Source organism: Dasypus novemcinctus, chromosome 26, assembly GCF_030445035.2.
Source record: "Dasypus novemcinctus isolate mDasNov1 chromosome 26, mDasNov1.1.hap2, whole genome shotgun sequence".
NCBI lineage: Eukaryota > Metazoa > Chordata > Mammalia > Cingulata > Dasypodidae > Dasypus > Dasypus novemcinctus.
Window position 1 is genome coordinate 11447342 of NC_080698.1, and position 20000 is coordinate 11467341.

General features: G+C 56.2%; 1 protein-coding gene across 9 annotated transcripts; it reads left to right on the top strand.

Annotated features, from left to right (window-relative positions):
- The first annotated feature begins 40 nt into the window (after window positions 1-40).
- On the top strand, window positions 41-16541 carry HEMK1 (HemK methyltransferase 1, mitochondrial release factors N(5)-glutamine). 9 transcript variants are annotated; one of them, XM_058288614.2, is made up of 11 exons: window positions 41-844; window positions 1001-1359; window positions 1728-1819; window positions 2044-2193; window positions 5799-5933; window positions 6263-6327; window positions 6726-6775; window positions 7650-7758; window positions 8504-8599; window positions 8750-8863; window positions 9022-9426. In XM_058288614.2, the coding sequence occupies exons 4-11, from the start codon at window positions 2101-2103 to the stop codon at window positions 9089-9091; spliced, it is 732 nt and encodes a 243-aa protein (XP_058144597.1). In that variant the 5' UTR covers window positions 41-844; window positions 1001-1359; window positions 1728-1819; window positions 2044-2100; the 3' UTR covers window positions 9092-9426. The 9 variants fall into 9 exon arrangements, with proteins under 9 accessions (XP_058144597.1, XP_058144596.1, XP_071068181.1 ...); XM_058288613.2 differs by having other exon boundaries at window positions 47-844; window positions 2100-2193; XM_071212080.1 differs by having other exon boundaries at window positions 53-135; window positions 2100-2193.
- The last annotated feature ends 3459 nt before the right edge of the window (window positions 16542-20000 follow it).

Genomic DNA, 20000 nt, shown 5'->3' on the forward strand with positions numbered 1-20000 from the left:
CCCGAGCCCTTTCTCAGTGTCGCCAACCCCGGAAGAGGGTGTACGAGGGAGCTCTCCTCGGGGTACACACGTCCGGGAGCCGGGCACGGGCCAGCTTCTCCGGGCCCGCGGGCGGGTGGGCGGCTCTGCGGGCAGGTAGGGACTTGAGACGGGCATCCGTGGGGAGGCGGTACTGTATTGTCTTCGAGGTCTGGACGGCGCTGTCGCTCCTTTATACGGAAGGGAAAACAGCTTTATACGGAAGGGTCGCCGGCTAAGAGGCGACCTCTCCTTGGTCGCTAACAATACTGAGCAGAGCTGGGAGAGGCCGACGCCTTGGCCTCCTGGCTCCTGCTGCTCCCGGGGCAGCGGTCAGTTGGACAGAGCCGCCTCTGGAGTGCGGTGGACTCGAGTTCGTGTCCTGCGTGGGATAGTGCCATGCTGGATGACCTTGGGCAAGCCGCTTCTGCTCTCGGAGCCTCCTTTTCTCTGCAATGGGGGTTGCTTGTCTCTGACTCAGGAGGCGCACAATAAACGCTGATTTGAACTTGGTCTGTCTGGAAGGAAAGGGGTTCACTGATTTTGAACCATCATTTAAACTTACTTGCATCTATTTAAATATAAAATCAACAAAATTGTCCTGTTTTTGATTGGCAACTTATACTGACGTCGGGAATCATGGGTTAAATTGGGGGGAAAGTTTAGCATACAAATTAATGACAGTACATGCAAAATGTCAGAAGCAAAAAGCTCAGGCAAAGCAAAGGAAGTCCCATTTATTAGCAGGGACTAAGCTATGGGTTCAGTTCACTTCAGCTCAAACGGGAAGAATCCGTAACTGGCCAAGAAAAGAAGAATCAAACAGGTGAGTAAGGGTCTAAAATGAGAAAAGGAGATATAAGAGTAAGAGCATGCCCCCTGTCAGGCAGTGGGTGGGAAGCAAGCTGCATGCTGGCATGGAGCAGGGCAGCAGGGTCACAGAAGTCTCATTTGCTTTTCTGATTCTCTCCCCCTCCTCCAGGGTGGCAGCCACATCTGAGAACCAGAGCCACTTTGGGGATCTGGAGCCTCTAACCATTCTACTCGACCTGACTGGGACCAAGGACCACCTTCAGTGCCCACTCTAGCTACGGACATCACAAGGGAGACTTGGGGTCCTGGGAGTGTTCAAGGGATCCTTTCCCTGAGACATGGGACTTTGGAGTCGAACACTTTTGGCCCTCCTGTCTGGCCCAGGGCGGAGGGGAGGCATCCGAGGCTGGGCTTCCAGCTCATGGCTACCCCATCTGCCCCCAGCTGGGCTAGTGAGTGCCACAGAGCTAGTCAGCCACTGGACGGCAGTCTTTGAGGAGAGGGGCATCCCTGAGGCCCGAGAATCCAGTGAGTACATCATCGCTCATGTTCTTGGAGCCAAAACAGTTAAGTGCAGTGGTGTCAGGAGGGTGCGTGGGGCAGAGAGAGAACCCTGGGGAAGAGGCACCCAGGCCTTCTGCTTCACCGAGAGCCGGCCTCCCAGCTGCCACTGCTCTGCTTGGCTGAGATTGGTGGGATTTTTCTGCAGGAATGCCTTAGGCAGATATTGATTCAATCAACCAACAAACTATTTTGGCACCTAGTGTGCTGGGCACTAAGGGTTCAGGAGTGACCAAGATGGCCATCGCAGGGTCCCAGGCATTGTCCCCATAAAAACCTTGAGCCAGGAGCTCCAGGCCTAGAGAGCTAGACACTCACATCTTCTGTGGGGTCAGTTTCAGAGCCTGAGACCGGCACTTTGGACTCAGCCCCTGAACCCTCGGCAGCTGCGGTGCATCCAGGAGCTGAGTAGCCGCCGATTACAGAGGTGAGCACCCGTGGGCCAGGCCTGCAGGTTCCATCTAGCCTTGGTCGCCTCCACCAAGTCCATGGTCCAGGAGAGGAAGGTGCCCAAGGACGAGAGAGGTGTCAGGGTGGGGAAGTGGCGAGAGGGGTCCAGAGCAGTGAATGGGAAGGGGGAGGAGGGAAGGCCTTGGCTAGGAGACATGGCCCTGCCTGACACTTGTGTGTGAGTGGTATCCTTCAACCCAGGTGCCTCGCCAGACCTGGCTCCCTTACTGACAGCCACCTGGGTGCCCTCTCTGCAGGATGCCTGTGCAGTACATTCTTGGGGAATGGGACTTCCGGGGCCTCAATCTGAAGATGGCACCCCCGGTCTTCATCCCTCGGCCAGAGACAGAGGTGGGTGCGTCACCAGGGCAAGGAGGGATGGGGATGAGGGTGGGGGTTCAGAGCATCTGTCTTGCCTCAGGCTTCCTCCAGGGGGCGCTGGAGCCCCATGACTACAATCCTCAGGGCCTTTCCCTGCAGTCCTGGCGGGTGAGGCCTGGAGGGCAGAGCGTTCCTTCTGGTCCCCTGGCTCTCGTCTTAAGCCACTGCCCCAATTCCCAGGGCTGTCAGTGATCCAGTGTGCCCCAGCCTGTTCCTGCCATTTCCCTGAGATCTGTCCTGTCATGGGGCCTGGGGGACCCTACAGCCCACCCAACCCACAGGAAAAAGCCGTGCTTCTGCAGCTCCTCAGGAGGTGTGAACCAAGTGGATACCTGGAGACCCTGCCTCAGCTGTGTGACCTTGGGCAGGACACTGCCCCCTTTGGGCCAGATGATGAGAGGATGGGGCCTCCAGGACAGAATCTGACTCGGTGGTCCTCTCAGGTCTACTGTTGGGTCAGATAATTTTCTGTGTCTGTCTCCCAAATAATGAGGACTGGAGGTATGTGAGCCAGGCCTGCCGTTCCTTGGTGAGGTCCCCCCATCCTAGGGGGGACATTTTCTGTGGTTCTTCTTGGGCTTCCCCCAGAACTTATAGGTGGGAGAGCTGGGACCAGAGAGGGCAGACCAAGTGGGTGAGGCTGGGAGGGGAACGGGCAAGCCCGAGGGCTGCAGGTTCTGGCAAGGCACCCAGGCACACAAACATTCCTGGGACAGTCCGGTCTTCACCTGCCCCATCCAGGGGCCCAGAGCCCCTTTTCTTGCCCCCATGTCACGCGGGGAGGAGGCAGGAGGGAATCTGAGGCCTCACTGAGTCACAGGGCTGCCAGGTGGGGCAGTATGGGGGCAGTTCCTGGACTTTCTGACTCCCGGGTTAGGGCCCCACATCTCACGTGGAGCTGCCCCAGTTGGGATTGGCATGGACTGGGATGGCGTACAGAGACCCAAGGCAGGAAGCACCCCGTGGCTCCCCAAATGTGTGGCCTCTGGCCACCCCTGAGGCAGCCAAGCACTGGGGCATGGGAGGGCAGCTGCCATGGTGACCTTCGTGTCCCCTCAGAGCTGACCTGGCACCAACCATATGTTCTGGGCTTCTGAGCTTCGGGCGTGACTTTAGCTCCCACATGGCCCCCCCTTTCCTGGCTGGTCTGGGCCAGCCCCACTACAGGGGAGGGGGCTGCGGCTAGGAGGCCGGGTGCTCACCGCACAGTACAGACGTTTCTTAGAAATTGCCAGATTCACAGCAACGTGAAGCCACATTGGAGCGCCTTACCAAGAACTCAAGAGGACGTGGCCTGTGGCAGGGACTGGGTGCAGGGGCGGGACCATGGCCCCTGTGTTCTCTCCATCCACTGAAAGGAGGTTTCTGATGATGGGTGCAGAAGTCTGAAATGCAAAGTCGCAGGTGGTGTGTGGGCTGGGCGAGTTGGGTTTTCCCCGGGGGGTGGGAAGGCAGCTAGGTCCCCAGTAACAGCCTGTACAGTGGGACGCCCTGGCCTGGGGGTGTGAGCCGTTCCTGGTGAGGTGAGGCTCCGTGGGGGACCGCAGCCCAGTGCCTTGCATGTGATTGCCTTAGAGGAAGCAAGCGCCACCTTCCTTGGGCTGCAGTCCTAATGGAGGGTGCCCGCAGCACTCAGGTCCTGCTGAGGCCTTGGGCCAAGCTCTTGAGAAGGTATAGAGTCTGTGGTGGGGTGGCAGCCCCAGGCAGAGCCAGCAGCTGCCTGCCCTTCTTTCCATGTTCACCTGGAGAAGGTGCCTGGACCTGGGGCTGGCTTGGTTCTCAGCCTCCATTGAGCCTGGGGGAGGCCCTTCACTGGGTGGGGAAGAGAGTTTCTGGACTTCTTGGGGCTCATCTCCATCCCTGACCCCAAGGTGGTCCTACAACCAAGATGAGCCTCCCACGATCTGTAGGGCAAGCGATGGGGCTCGGAGGTGCTGGCAGCAGTGGGGCCCTGGGCTCTGAGCCTCACGTCCTGCCTGGGGTGGCTGATCACCTCTGTGGTATGTCTTGTCAGAGGTCAGGAGTATCTGTGGGGTGGCTGGCCAGTGTGGCTGGCTGAGGGGTCATTCTCCAGCCAGGGTAGGTCTGTTTGTGGCCAGGAAACTGAGAGACACTCACACGGCCGACGAGCCCCAGCCACCCCACTGGCCTCAGCACGTGGCTTTACCGCTGAGACCACAAGCTCTTGGCTGTAGCCCTAGACTGCTCGCTCTGTGCCATCCCCTGCCTCGCCTGCCCAGCTTGCTGCGAGGGCCCCAGCAGTCTAGCACAGGGCTGACACAGCGTGGCGGGAGCGGGTGAGCGGAAGGTCTCTCCTGCCAGAGGCTCCCTCTCCCACAGGCAGTAGTTGGTTTGGAACAGGGAGAGTTGAACCCACGGGCCAAAATCTGCCTCACTTGGACTTGTTACCCTTGGGATGGATGAGCTTTGCTCCTGGGTTGCGAGTCCTGGCAGGATGAGATGTTTTTGGGGACTCAGCACTGATCTGTGGCCCTCCACTCCATTGGGGCCTGGCTGGTGGCATTGGGGATTTGAGGGGACCTAGGGTTCTAAGGCTCAGAGGGTAGCTTCCCGGGGCCACTGAGCTTGCCCAGGACATGGGAAGTAGCCAAGAGACCCCTCAGTGGGTCAGACCCCTCAGAGTGTCAGGCCCCAGGCCTTTCCATCTTGGAGCCTGGTAGGAGAGTTGAGCCTCAACCTAGGCTGCACTGCCCTTCCCCTGCTCCAGGCCTGGCCTCTCCAGCCCCCACTCAACTGCTGCTTGGATACATTTCTGCAGTGGTGGCCCCTGAGGCACAGCAGTCCCGCCCGTACTGGCTTCCACTCACAGTCCCAGCAGGCAGCAGGTGGGCAGATGAGACTTGAAACCTTTGTTTCCAAAGTGAAAGTGTCTCCTGCCTACCTCACCCCCGCCGAGGTGGCAGGGAGCAGCTCAGCACCTGCACTCATGCCTCTGCCCACTTATCCCCTGCCCAGCTGCCCTGCAGCTCTCCCTTATTCCTGTCAGGAACCTCACAGTCTCACTCTGGGGCCCCTCCTCTCTCTCCCAAGCTCAACTCTGTGAGGAAGTCAGAGACACCCCCAATTTTTGGCAGGGTCTTGACCCCAAGCCTCAGTTTCCTCATGGGCCCATTAAAAGATCCAACAGGGAAAGCTCTGGAAGCAGGGCCTGGCGCAGAGGGAGTGCCCAGAATCATCAGCCAGGCTGCAGCGGAGGACCCTGGGCACGAATCTGCTGTAAGCACAAGCGAGAGGCCAGCTGTAAAGGGCTTAGCTGGGCGTGATGGAGCACTCGGTATGTACCAGGCATGGAGTACGTAGTACCCTAAGAACGTAGTGCCATTTATGCCCCACCAGACCTCAATTCTCAGCTGTGTTCAATTTTGTAGAAGGGGAAACTGAGGTATGGAGAGGCAGGAGGCCTGTGCCTGGCCCTGGCAGACAGGGAGTGCAGTCTTGCTTTGGCCCTAGCCCCTTTCCCCAGAAACACAGGGGCTAACCACGCTCGGGCCTCTGTGCCAACCCGCAGGGATCAGGCTGTCACCTACTCTCATCTAGACCCCTGTGCTCCTCAGGAGCTGGTCGAATGGGTGCTGGAGGAGGCAGCCCAGATGCCCCATGTGGTGGGAGCCCAGGGTGGCCCCCTCATCCTGGAGGTGGGCTGTGGATCAGGAGCCATCTCCCTCAGCCTGCTGAGCCAGCTCCCCCAGGTGAGCCCCTCTGCGTCCCCCCACCCCGCTCCAGGGAGACTGACTGTCACCATTCTTCCCACTGATTCCTCGCCCAAGAGGAGCCCCCGGGTGCCAGGAGCACCTGAGGGGAGACGACCAGAGCAGGGAGGATTGGGCGGCCCCCGCCTGCCATCGTCACAGCCTCTAACTCCCATTGCCATCCGTCTGGCCCGCCCGTGGCCACAGTGGGGGAAGCCATGGCGTTGCCTTCCTCTCCTGGAAGGAGATCAGGGAAGGGCTGTGCCCCTGGGGCCCAGGCTCGTGGGGCATCCTGCTTCCCATGTACCCCTCGTTTGTTCTTGGGACAGAGCCAAGTCATTGCCGTGGATAAGGGGGAGGCCGCCATCCGCCTGACCCACGAGAACGCGCGAAGGTAGGCCGCCTTGGGTGCGCGGAGGGTCGGGGTGGTGGGGAGCCCGTGTAGCTTGGTGGTTGAGCACTGGCTTCCCATATACGAGGTCCCAGGTTCAATCCCTGCACCCGGTACCTACAACAAAGAGACCAAAACAAACAAAACTTCAGAGGGCCAGGGTCGGGGAGTGGGACTCTGAGGCTGATCTCGAGCTTATCAGTCCTATGGTGTCTGATTTCTGCTCCTGGGAAAGGGTAGGATGGGGACGGGGCCACCTGGAATGGATCCCACAGGGCCACGAGTAGACAGTGGCCCTGGGTGTCCCGCTGGTCTAAGGTTTCGCTGTCCCTCCTGGCCCTTATAGCCAAGGAGAGGGGCCCGTCCCCTCCCCATGCTCATGCCCCTCCCCCTCTCCCCAGGCTTCAGTTGCAAGACAGGATTCGGATTGTCCCCCTCGACGTGACCTTAGGTACGCTCCCCTACCTCCCTTCCCTGGGCTGGGGGTCCAGCTGGGTGGATGAGCCCCGGGGAGGGTGGAGGAGGGCTTCCCCAGCGTTCATACTCACATGCACACTCGTCCTCGAAGGGGGTGGGCAAGTCGCTGTTAGAGGCACGGTGTGTGTCCTGGGCTGACCGACCCGCGAGGGGACCCGCGAGGGGACCAGCGACAGAGTCTGTGCTAATTACCCTCTGAGTCCCGGTAACTAACGAGTTTAACTAGGACTTGCTTGTTGGCAAGAGATAAGCAGAAGTTCAAGAGAAGGCCTTTAGGACCAAACTACTCGAGCCCCTGCCCCACCCCCACCTGGACCTGGAAGAAGTGGCCCAGGCACTGCAGGACTCAGCTGTGAACTTTTAGAGTGTTGTCAAAGTCACACTGTGTACGCAAGGTGCCTGGAGCCGCAGGCCCCCCTTCTTGGAGTAGAATATAGCTGGTGTAGTGCCCGGCATAGGGTGGAACCGGGAAGTGGAGCCATCAGGAAGCAGGCTGGCCGAGGCCGGGGCTGCCCTCCACTCTCCACGTTGGCCCAGTGTGACAAGCTGGGGAGGGGGGTGCTCTCTAGCAAGCGGGGAAGGCTTCCTGAGCGAAGTCCTGCTTATTTGGGAAGTTTTTGATAGGCAGAGGAGAGGACAAGGGCCGCCATGACAGAGCATGGGTGCTGTCAGCCAGGCTGCAGCTGGGGACCTGGGCACTCATCTGCAAGGCTGGCTTATCGGGGGTCCAGAGAAAGGCCCAGGGCATGGCTGGGGGCTGTGCCAGGGACCAGGGTGACAGGTAGAACAGCCACGCCTTCCCTCCCAGTGGGTCCAGCCCCCCTGTGCGTCCCTTTCTCTCACCACAGAGGGGAGCTGGGCGCACCTGCTGCCCTGGGCCCCCATGGACCTGATCGTCAGCAATCCTCCCTATGTCTTCCACTGGGACATGGAGCAGCTTCCCCCCGAAATCTGCAGGTGCTGGGTAGGGTGGGCCAGGGAGGCCGGGCCTGGGAAGGCCCAGTGGGACGAGCCTGCCCTTGAGGGCCACACCATCGGGGAGGGCGGCGCCGAAGAGGGCAGTGGTGTTGAAAGAGGGTGTCCTGTAGAGCCCCAGTCCTTGCATTCGGCTGCTTCTTCCCACTCAAGACCCCTGCATGGCCCCTGGGCCCCTGAGCCTCTCTCTTCCTGTGAAAGGGGAGTGATGAGTCTCGGGGGGCCACGGGGAGGACTCTTTGCGCTCAGCAGGGGGGCGCCGTTGTCAGTTTCCACCCTCCACACACACGGAGAGCATATTTTACCCAAGTCAGGCCCAGTGGGAAAGCTGGGACTGATACCTAGTCCAGAGTCTGAAGAGACCATCCTGCGCACCAACGGGCTGGGGTGCTGGCTGGGGACGGGGCGCGGGTATTGCAGGCTGGGGTGCTGGCTGGCCTCCGCGGGCTCTCAGCTGTGGTCGGGCTCGCTTAGCCCTTGTGCCCTGAGGGCTGCCAGGCGATGGGCTTCGCTGAGCACGCCGGCCATGGCCTGCTGGAGGCCTGCCCTAGGGGATGGGGACTGGGGGCCCCTGTCCGTTTGGGGGCCACCTTGTGTGGGTCCTCAGACTTGCATCTCAGTCCAGAGCGTGAGTTCCGTGGGCCCCTTCATGGAGCCCTGCCAGCTCCTCCACCCTTTCAGACACCCACTCTCCCAGGCTCTCAGCTCCCGCTCTTCTCTCCTCCAGCTACGAAGACCCAGGGGCCCTGGACGGAGGGGAGGAGGGCATGGATGTCATCGCCCACATCCTGGCCCTGGCGCCCCAGCTCCTGAAGAACTCCGGGTACGGGTGGGGTGGGCCTCCTCCCCTCCCAGTGTGCCCTGGGCACGTCCAGGCAGGCATGCGGCCCCCGCCCTCCCAGCCTGGGCAACCCAGAAGTGCAGGTTCTGGCCCTGCCCAGTTGAGCCAACCCAGCTGCTCTCTTCCACGTAGAAGTATCTTCTTGGAAGTGGAACCAAGGCACCCGGACCTCATTGGCAGCTGGCTACAGAGCCAGCCTCACCTCTGCCTTGATCTCGTGACCGTGCGCAGGGACTTCTGTGGGAGGTAAGGCTCTGTCCATCTCCCAGCAGCCATAGCCATCCTCCTTGCCCCGAGGCCATCCTCACCTGGCCACAGTGGCCATGGCCAGAGCGAGCTTTTCCATTCCCTGCTCATTCCCCGGGGCCAAGGCAGTGACAGGCCCCTTGTCCCTGCTTCCTCAGACCCCGGTTCCTGCACATCCAGAAGTCTGAACCACAGCGTGGCTGCCTCGTGGACCCGCGGCCAGCCTGACTGAGCCTCCTTCCTAGAATGCTGCCCAGAGGGAGGTGGATGGCACCTTCTAGAAGCCCAGGTGCTCACAGTGTTTCTGTAGCCTGGGATTCCCCACACTCCATGTTTCTAGGAGTCTTGGGGGTAGAAGTGAGGGTGGGGACGTCCTTCCTGGGCAGCAGAGCCGGAACAGCCAAAGGCTGGCTCAGCCTTCCCAGGCAGGTCCATCGCAACAGTGGGCCGAGGACAGGCCACTCAGGGTCTCTGCTGGTGGAACGGGGGTAGCCCAGCGCCCTCCCCCCAGAGCTGTTGTGAGAGCGTTGGGAGATACGGCGAGTAAAGTGTTGAAAGGCCAACTAAGGGTGACCTTGTGCCTTTGTAGCTGTGATTTGCGGATCCCTAACCTTCCCCCTTCCCTGGCAGTGCTGGGGTGGGCAGGTAAGAGGTGCCTTCTGCCTCAGCAAGGCTGGTCGCAGTGCCCTGCCTGCTGGGGGCCCGGGAGCAGCGTGGACGCAGGCACGGCTCCCTCCCAGGGTCTCCTTTGTCCTCCACTGCCCGGGCACGTTCCCGCATCCTGGCCTGGCTCCGAGCACAGGCACCCCTTCTGAGCTTCAGCTCAGACATGGCTGCCTGCTCCCTGGCGGTGGCAGGGCTGAGAGTTCTTGCTGCACAGTTCTGGGGTCACATGTCCACATACACTTACCTAAGGACTTGAGCAGGGCTTTTGTTTCCTTCTTATCCCTAATAACCCATCTGCCTTGGTGGGGTCTAAGGAGGGTGGGCCCCAGGTTGTGGCCTCCACCCCAGCTCTGGTCAGTGCAGGCTGTGGCTACCAGGAGTCCCAAAGGCCCAGCCTTTTGGTCCAGAGTGACAGGAAAGTCCCAGGTTGGTAGGTGCCAGTGCGAGCCCAAATCAGGGTGGGTCCAAGGGGCAGGGCGAGCAGGCTGGCTCGTTCCGCCTGGCCTCCTCTCCTTGGCGCAGTAGCCAGAGCAGTGTGGCTTGATGGGCAGGATGCCAGGGTTCCAGAGCTAAGCCTTGCAGTGAGACCTCGGGCAGCTCCTGTCCCTCAAGAAGCTGACTCTTCTGACTCCGCGGCCAGCCTGGGATGGCAGCTCTGTTTTACTTTCGGTCAGCCCACAGGAGTGTGCAAGCTGGCATCTGAGTGCCGCCTCCCCAGGCAGGGACACCAAGCTCCAAGAGCATTTGTGACCTGCCTGAGGTCCCGTGTCGGGAAGTGACTGAATGGAGATGGGAAGTTAGGTCTTTGCTGTGGGGGAGTCATGTTGCAGGGCCATACCCTGCCTAGGTGACTAACAGGCTATGGCTGGGGCTTACCCTTGCCTTGGCAGTGCCAGGCTGCAGCTCCCAGAGCCCCACTGTCGTGCCTTAGGCCCAGCCCCAGCTGCGTGGGCCCCGGGCTGCCCCAGGCTTCCTTCAAGGAGGAGCCAGGGCTTCCCCTCGTGGCTGCCCCAAAAGGCACAGCCACAGTGAGGCTCCCCACTTCCTGAGCCCCTGTGCTCTCAGCCCTTCACCTCACCAAGCCATGTCCCCCTCCTGCTGTGCCCTTCAGCCCTTGCTGTCGTCAGTGGCACTTCAGGGCAGCTGCCCTGACCCTCACAGCGATTCCTTGTCCCCTTGTCCCCCAGCCTGAACCTCACCTCAGCCAGTGTCAGCTTCCTGGCAGCCTCCGCCTCCTGGTCTCAGGCTCATTGCTGAGGGAAGGCCCTGGTGAGCATGTAGGTATGGCACCCCCAAGAATGTGTGATGATGGAGGGGGACAGTCCAAGGAGAGCTAGGGTCACTGAGCAGGAGCTTCCCTTGGGGGCACTTCCTTTCCAGAAAACCAGGGGCTTGACTGTGCTGGGAAAGAGGTCCAGGCTGCGGGGACTGGCAGGGCAGGCCTCAGGTCATGGGCGCTGAAACTGAAGGTGAAGCCCTGAGGTTGGAACCCCACCAGCCTGGGTTCCCATCTGGGACCCAGCGCTCTCCAGGACATGACCTTGGACAGATAACTTCACCTTCCTCAGCCTTTGGCTTCCGAGCCTGAGAAATGGGACTAAGTGCTTTATCTCATACAATGGTTGTGAGAAGCCCGTTTTCTTCACGGGCTGTGATGAGGGAGCGTATTGCCTGCCCTGGAGGTGGGCCCAGGAGGAGCAGCACCCTCAGGTGTCAGTCCAGGGCTCAGCACCAACACTTGCCACCAGGCAGAGACACAGGGCAGTCTGGGGAGGAGGGAAGATAGGGATTAGCCGTGCTCAGAACCTCTCTCTGCCCTCTGGAGATGAAGCTCCCAAGAGGCTGGTAGCCTGGCATCCCAGAATCTCACCTCAGCCCATCTTCTCCCCTCCTCACCAGGGCAGCCAGTGGCTTCGGCTCAGAGGGTGAGGCTCACCCGTCGGCCCCTCCCTCCTGGGGCTGGCCCCGGGACTTGTGCTGTCTCCTCTGGCATGTGTCCTAGGGTCCATGGAGGCAGAACGGCAGGAGGACGTGGACTGGATGGAGGCTAGGCTTTGCAGGCCCAGAGGGCTCAAGGGACATGCCTGTTGCCTACCCAGCCACCTACAGCAGAGCCCAGAGCATGGGCAGGGCGTGCAGGAGTCCTTGTTGGTTACACCCTGGGAGAGCAGTTTCCCCTGCTTTTTTAAAAAAGATTTACTTATTTCAACCCCCTCCCTCCATTGTCTGCTCTCGGTGCCCATTCCTGTGTGTTCTTCTGTGTCTGCTTGTATTCTCGTTAGGCGGCTCTGGGAACCCATCCTGCGACCTTCCGGAGTAGGAGAGAGGTGATCATTCTCTTGCACCACCTCAGCTCCCTGGTTTGCTGCATCTCTTATCTTTCCTCTGTGTCTCTCTGTTGTGTCATCTTGCTGCCTCAGCTCTCCACGTTGGCCGGCACTCCTACGTGGGGCTGCCCCCCTGCGCGGGGCGGCACTCCATGTGGGCCAGCACTCCGTGTGGGTCAGCTTGCTGCACGGCCAGCTTGCCTTCTCCAGGAGGCCCTGGGTATGGAACCCTGGACCTCCTAGATGGTAGACAGGAGCCCACTTGCTTGAGCAATGTCCACGTCCCTCCCCCTGCTTTTTGACAGCTGGGTAAGCTGAGGCCTTGCCTCACAGTAGGATGCTTTTCTGAGCTGCCTATGGGTTTCTCTGTGGGGCCTGTCCAGCTGATGTATTGAAACGTGCGCCCAGCCCTCTAACTGCTTCCTCAGCCCCACTTGGATCCCAGGCCACCTCAGCTGCCCCCAGTCCCTGCCCTGGACCCTTGGCTGGCTCTCTGTGACCTGAATGTGGTTTCTGTGCCCGTCAGAGTCCAGGTCTGAAGAGGTGGAATGGGAGGCTGTAGACCCCCTAGGGGCCCCCGTCAGCGCTCTGAGCAGGCTTCCGTCAGAATAAAAGGTTCCACCACTGACGGTTGAGCGCTGTTGGCCCGAGGTGGGAAACGCTTTAATCCCCACAGGCATCCTTCCCCACCCACCATCAGCTTCTTTTCTCCTTCCATGCCCTGGCCTCCTGCCTCCCTGCGTGCTCTCCAGTCCCTGAGCACGCTTCCCGCTCTTTGCCCAGGCCGTTTCTTCAAGCTCCAACATAAATACTGCTTCCTCTGGGGCACCCGCCCTCACCTCTGTTCTCGCTGCCTGACCCCAGCCCATACCTCTGCCGCTACCCATGGCATTCTGCCCCATTCATTTAGAAACCTTCCTGTCTTCCTCATCGCTCTGGGATCTCATGTGGGTCTGGCACACCCAGGCTCAGTAAAGGTCTACCAGTAAGCCAACAGTGCGTGCATTTTCCAGTGCTGGAACTTCCCACGTGGTCTGCATCAGACGTGACGGTAGCTCTTGGGTATCTGATCAGCAGGGAGAGGAATTTCTGAGGCCTGGCCTCCCGCCCAAGCCAGGCAACTGTTCAGTTGAGCTGTGGCTACTTTGAGGGCTCAAGTGCACCTGACCCCTGCATGGCAGCTGTACCGGGAGAACAGGCTGTCCTTGGCGACAGGGGCAGGTGCTAGGTTTCCTGGAGCTCTGGGCCCTGGCCAGAGTGTTGGCCAGGACAGCAGCCTGATACCCTGGCGACCCCTCAACCCTGGACAAGCCCTCTGGGCTAGACTTGGGGCTGACAAATCAATCTTAGCCTTCCTGTGGTGGGCAAAATAATGGCTCCCAAATATATCCACATTTTAATCCCTGAAACCTCTGATAAAGTTAAGGATTGGAAGATGGAAGAGTGCTCTGGATTATCCTGGGTGGGCCCATACAATCACAAGAGGGAGGCAGAAGAGTCAGAGTGAGAGAGAGATGTGATGATGGAAGCAGAGGTTGAAGTGATTGCTGGAGGAAAGGGCCACAAGTCAAGGAATGATTTTGGGACCTCCAAGCTCTAGAACTGTAAAATGTGTTGTTTTAAACCACTAAGATTGTGGTAATTTGTTATAGCAGCAACAGGAAACTGGTATAGATTTTGGTACTGGACATGGTGTGCTGCTGTAACAAATACCTAAAAATGTGGAAATGGCTTTGAAATTGGACAATGGGCAGAGGCTGGAAGAATTTTCAAGGACAGAGTTTTGACTTCTCTGCCTCCCTCGACCTTGTCCCTGTCCAGCCTGGAACCAGGACCCCGTTTTAGATGAGGGCTCCTCAGGCTATGGAGGCCCCAGCTCACTTGGCCAGGGGCTACATGGAGAGCTCCTGGGAGGTCAGACATGGGCTGATCTAGGGGGGTGGACAGTCTGGACACCTGGATTTAAGTTAAAGGTCAGCTTGGCCTCAGATCCCCTGGGCATGCTTGGGATAAAGCCAGGAGAGCTTGTCTGTGCTGGAAAGAATGGACCGAGTGAGACTCCTGTCCTGTCCCTGATCCTCCCTCTCTCCAGAGGGAAGGGGCTTGCTCAAGGTCATGCAGCACTGGCCTCCTGACTTCTGGTCCAGTGCTCTCCTCGGTCCTCACTGCTTCCAAGGGCTCACGTTCACTTAACTGGGAGCAGCGCATGTGGCCCCTAAACCCAGGAAGTCTGGCCCATAAAGTCCTCTGGGCCAGGTTTGTGGGCCCATGTGGCCATATTAGCCCAACTGCAGTGTCTGGCTGTGTGGACAGATCTGATCCTTGTGCTATAGAAGAGGAAACTGAGGCTCCGCGGGAGAGGAGCCGGGCTGGGGCCTAACCTCAGGTCTCTTGCCTGACTCACAGCCTCCAGCCCTTCCTCCCCAGCTGCAGACCCCCACCCCCCCTCGCCTTGCTTTCCAAGAATAGTCTCGCCTGTTGGAGCTTGAAGCGGAGCCAGGTCCCTCTGCCGTTCTGGGAAGTCAGCATGAGGCTGGGCGACGTGACGGAGCACAGCGAGCCCTGAGCTGCGGCGCCCGGGAGCCTTGCTTGCCCCGGACAGTGCAGCCCCTGCGGGATCCCAGCAGCCCCATGGGGCCTTTCTTGCCCTCCCCCACGTCCTTGCCATTGTTTCTTGAGCCCCTGCTGGGTGCTGGGTTCTGAGCAGCTGCTCTGCATTTATTAGTTTTAATCTTCACATAGGCCCATTGAGGGCTTTTAAAAAAATCCTCCCCACATTGCAGTTGAGGAAACCAGGGCTCAGTGAGGTGTAGCTGTGGGTCAGTGAGGTGTAGCTGTGGGGCAGGTTGCACAGTGGGAGTGGCGGCGGGGTGAGGCTGCCACTGGGGCCATTGGACTGTCAGACACCAGGGCCGGCCTAGCTAGGTCCTGGGCTGCCCCTGCCGAGCAAAACAGGGGCCACCAGGGCTGCCCCCAAGAGCTTTTAGATGCCCAGAGGTTGCCTGATGGGCTCCACTCCCAAGGTGGGCTCACACAGGGCAGGGCCTGTCTCCCAAGCCCTACGCCTTGCCAGGCACCAGTGACACCACGCCCGGTGGAGGAGCTTGGATAGTGCACCCCCGGCCAAGTGCTTCTGGAAGTATCTTCCTCAACCCTCATGACACTCCCCAACGCAGAGACTGAATCCTCCTGTTTTACAAATGGGGAAACTGACTGCGCAAGGCTGGGGAACTTGCTCACCTCTTGGCGGAGGTTGGGTCAGCACAGGCCAAGTGGCCCGGGGCCGCAGAAGGGGAGGCATGGGACAGGGGTGGGCCAGGCGGTGGAGGCCACCTGGGCAAAAGCCTGGGGCCTGGAGCCCCTGGGCGGGGCCGTGGAGGGGTGAGGTGGTGGGCAGGAGCTTGAGTTCCGAATATACTTCTGGTACCAGAGGCCAAGACAAAGTTTTCAAGGTGAGTTACAGGGTCAGGAAGGCGCTGAGGACTCTGTGGTTGCTGGGACGGGGGACACTGGACGAGGGCCCAGGAGGCTGTACCTGCCCGGGGTTTAGAGGTGGTGGGGCTAGAGCGGTGGCATCAGGCATTCGGGAATAGGACTGACTCACAGCCGCTGCTGTAGGCTTGGGTATGGGGTATGGAGGCGAGGCCAGGGCCGCAATGGGGTCCAGGGTTCCAGAAGGGACCTGAGGAGCCTGGGGCCACCCTGAGCTGGGGATTGGGAGGGGCAGCAGTCAGTGTGTTTGAGAGTGTGGGGGGCTCTCAGGACATCCCAGAGGCAATGGGCAGGGGTGTCTGGAGCCCCCAGTGTGAATGTGGGAACATAGCACAGAGCACTCCTCGAGGTGGAGTTGGGTGGTCTGAGCACTGGTGACAACAGGCCTCTGCTGGGTGTGAGGCCCCATATATCATAAACTCTGGCACGTCAGGGTGGCCTGCCTTGGCCCACTGTACAGATGAGGAGACAGGCTTAACCTGCCCAAGATCACACAGCAAGTGGCCAAGCTGGGGTTTGAACCCAGTCCCCTGCCTCCCCTCCCTGGAGAGGGGTGATCAGGCCACAGAGGCTGACTTCAGCCCAGGGCCTCAACTCCAGAGGGGCCCCAGGGCACACGTGGGTTTCCAGGGTGAAGGGGAAAGTGGTGAGTCAAACAGAAAGCACCAGACTCCGAGCTAGCTTCCTCCCAGGTACCCAACTTTCACAGCCCACAGCCCAGGATCAGGTGCGTAACCCTGAGGGGGAGGGGCACAGGACTGGCTGCCACCACACGAGACTGGTGTTCTCTCTGACAGATGGCAGTGAGTCACCACCTCAGCAGGGACATTTCAGTGGGGGCATTTCAAGTCCTCAAGCCTGGGGGGCTGCGGGAAGGGGTACAGTGTGGAGGTGCCTAAAACCATTCTTAAGGGCACCACAGCCCAGGAACTTGTCATAGCTCCTCCCTCTCTCTGCACAGAAATCCCCCATCTCTTCCTTGTTCTGCCCAGCCCTCCACCCCAGACCCCCAGGGCTATAGAGCGGGTTCTTGCAAATCAAGTTTGAATAGGTAGTTAGAGAGATAAAAGCAGCATCTTATTAGCATAAATGTATTTTAGAACTCTAATAAAATTTTATTGAAGTATATCATTCATACATCAACATACATACAAAATAAGTGTATAATAAAAGTTCTGAATTTACAAAACAAACATGCGTATCATCATTCAAGGCCCATACACCCTGCATTGCTGTGAAACAATTTTTGCAAAGTATAAAACAGCATCGTGGGAAGTGAACTTGGCCCAGTGGTTAGGGCGTCCGTCTACCACATGGGAGGTCCGCGGTTCAAACCCCAGGCCTCCTTGACCCGTGTGCAGCTGGCCCATGCGCAGTGCTGATGCGCTCAAGGAGTGCCCTGCCACGCAGGGGTGTCCCCCGCATAGGCGAGCCCCACGTGCAAGGAGTGCGCCCCATAAGGAGAGCTGCTCAGCACGAAAGAAAGTGAAGCCTGCCCAGTAATGGTGCTGCACACACGGAGAGCTGACACAAGATGATGCAACAAAAAGAGACACAGGTTCCTGGTGCCGCTGATAAGTATAGAAGTGGTCACAGAAGAACATGCAGCAGATAGACACAGAGAACAGACAACTGGGGCAGTGGGGGAAGGGGAGAGAAATAAAATAAATAAATCTTTAAAAAAAAAAAAAACAGCATCGTCAAAATATTACTAACTATAGCCCAGATTTTACACCTGGTGTATTTTTCCCCTAACCCACCTAATTACTAACACCCGATATTAGTATTATATATTTGTTATCATTCATGAAAGAACTTTCCTCATATTTGTCCTATTAACCACAGTCCATCTTCCACCACAGGATTCCCTGTGTTGTACAGTGCCGTGCTCTGCACAGCCCATTCATAGTGTACACTCAGTGGCTCTCATTTTTATCACAGAGTTGTGCTGCTATCACCTCAATTTTAGAATTTCAGAATTTTTATTACTCCAAAAGGAAAAATTCCATACTCTTTTATATCCCCCCTATTGTTGTCCCTTAAAATTGAAATATCTTCTTGCCATTGCTGTAAAATATTACAATATTACTGTTAATAAATCCATGTTACTTTAGTTGTAATTTTCCTGTGTATCACCATATACTTAGCACTTTGTTAAATAGCATTCTCATATTTATACTATAAACCACAATCTTCATCCACTACTGGAATCAGTTATGCATTTCCTTGATTATTCTTTAGCTTCCTTTCAATTGACATTTACGTTCAAAGACTACCCTTTTCAGCCTCAAACACATTTATAAATCAGCAGTGTTAGTTATACTCAGTATAATGTTACTTTCAACTGTTTTCCACACTTTTACAATTAACTTAGTATAATGCTACGTATTTTAAGCAGCAGCTCCCATTCTCAACCCACATTCTATTTCCTAGCAACCTATACTCTAGAGTTTACCTCTGTGAGTTTACTCATTATATTTAGATCATTAGTGAGACTATACAATATTTGTCCTTTTGTGTCTGGCTTGTGATGTCTTCAAGATTCATCCATGTTATTGCATTTATCAGGACTTCATTCCCGAATAATATCCCATTGTATGTATATACCACATTTTATTTATCCATTCACTGGTTGATGGACGCTTGGGTTGCCTCCATCTTTTGGCAGTTGTGAATAATGCTGTATGAACACTGTTGTGCAAATATCTGAGTCCCTGTTTTCACTCTCTTTGGGTCTATACTGAGCAGTGGAATTGCTGGGTCTCATGATAATTCTATACTTAGCTTTCTGAGAAACTGCCAAGCTGTCTTCAACAGCAGCTGCACCATTTTGCTTTGCCACTAGCAGTGAATAAGTGTTCCTGTTTCTCTGCATCCTCTCCAACACTTATTTTCTGTTTTTTGTTTTTGTTTTTTTTAGTAACCACCATTCTGATGGATGTGAAATGGTTTCTTATGGTGGTTTCGATTTGCATTTCCCTGATTCCTAATGATATTGAACATCTTTACATGTGCTCTCTGGCCGTTTGTATATTTTCTTTGGAGAGACGCCTATTCAAGTCTTTTGCCCATTTTTAAATTTGGTTGTTTGTCTTTTTGTTAAGCTGAGCAATGATTTCTTAGACTTATACCCAAAGCACAAGCACAAAAGAAAAAAATAGATAAATGGGACCTCATCAAAATTAGAAACTTTCGTGTGTCAAAGGGCTTTATCATACAAGTAAAATAACCTACAAATAGGAGAAAATATTTGGAAACCACATATCTGAAAAAGGTTTAAAATCTAGAATATATAAAGAAATTCTTCAACTCAACACAAAAGACAACCCAATTTTAAAAATGGGCAAAAGACTTCAATAGGTTTCTATTTTGGGTTTATTCTGTTTCAAGTTTGTCGGATCACCTTGGATGTGTATATTCATGCCTTTTGTTAAATTTGGGAAGCTTTAAGCCATTATTCCTTGAACATTCTGTCTGCCCCTTACTCTCTTGTCTTTCTGGGACTCCCACAAAGGTATTGGAACACCTAATGGTGTCCCAGAGGCTCCTCAGGCTCTATTTACTTTTCTTCATTCTTTCCTCTTTTTTTTTTTTTTAAGTTTTATTTATTTTATTTTATTCCCCCCACCCCCACCCCAGTTGTCTGTTCTCTGTGTCTGTTTGCTGCATGTTCATCTTTGTCTGCTTCTGTTGTTGTCAGCGGCACGGGAATCTGTGTTTTCTTTTTGTTGCGTCATCTTGGTGTGTCAGCGCTCTATATGTGCAGCGCCATTCTTGGGCAGGCTGAACTTTCTTTCGCGCTGGGTGGCTCTCCTTATGGGGCACACTCCTTGTGTGTGGGCTCCCCTATGCGGGGACACCCCTGCGTGGCATGGCACTCCTTATATGCATCAGCACTGTGCATGGGCCAGCTGCACATGGGTCAAGGAGGCCCAGGATTTGAACCACAGACCTCCCATGTGGTAGATGGATGCCCAAACCACTGGGCCAAGTCCGCTTCCCTCTTTCCTCTTTCTATTCCTCAGACTGGATGATTTCAAATGTCTTACCTTCAAGTTCTGCCAGCTCCAATCTGCTGTTGAACCCCTCTAAGGAATTACTTGTTTCTTTTACTGTACTCTTCAGCTCTCTGTGGTTCTTTTCATGATTTTGATCTATTTATATTTTGTTGGTGTTTTTCTGTCATTTTCCTGATTTCCTTTAGTTCTATGTCCATGTTTTCCTTTAGCCATTTGAGCATATTTAGGACATTTTAAAAATTGTCTGATCTATCTAAGCTTTGGTCTTCCACTTCGGTGACTTCTAATTCTTTATCCTGCTCCTTTACACAAGCCATCGTTTCCTGTTTCTTTGTATGTTTTGTAATCTTTTTTGAAACCTGGAAATTTTGACATTTTGATTTTGCATTCTCTCTCAAATTTAGAAACTGAGGTGTTTGTTCTTTAAGCTTGAATCTCCCTAGTGTTATGACAGAGATCTCCTTGAATGCCAGAGTGTTTTTAATTGCCCTTTTCTTGATTGAGTGCTTGCCCTGTAACTGAAACCATTTAACTGTTCTCTGGAGCTTTGAGAAAGATGGTTCTATGAGTGTTGGTTGCTTAAAGCTTCTGTGCAGGGACAGAGCCCTGGAGAAGTTCATGCCACCATTTGGA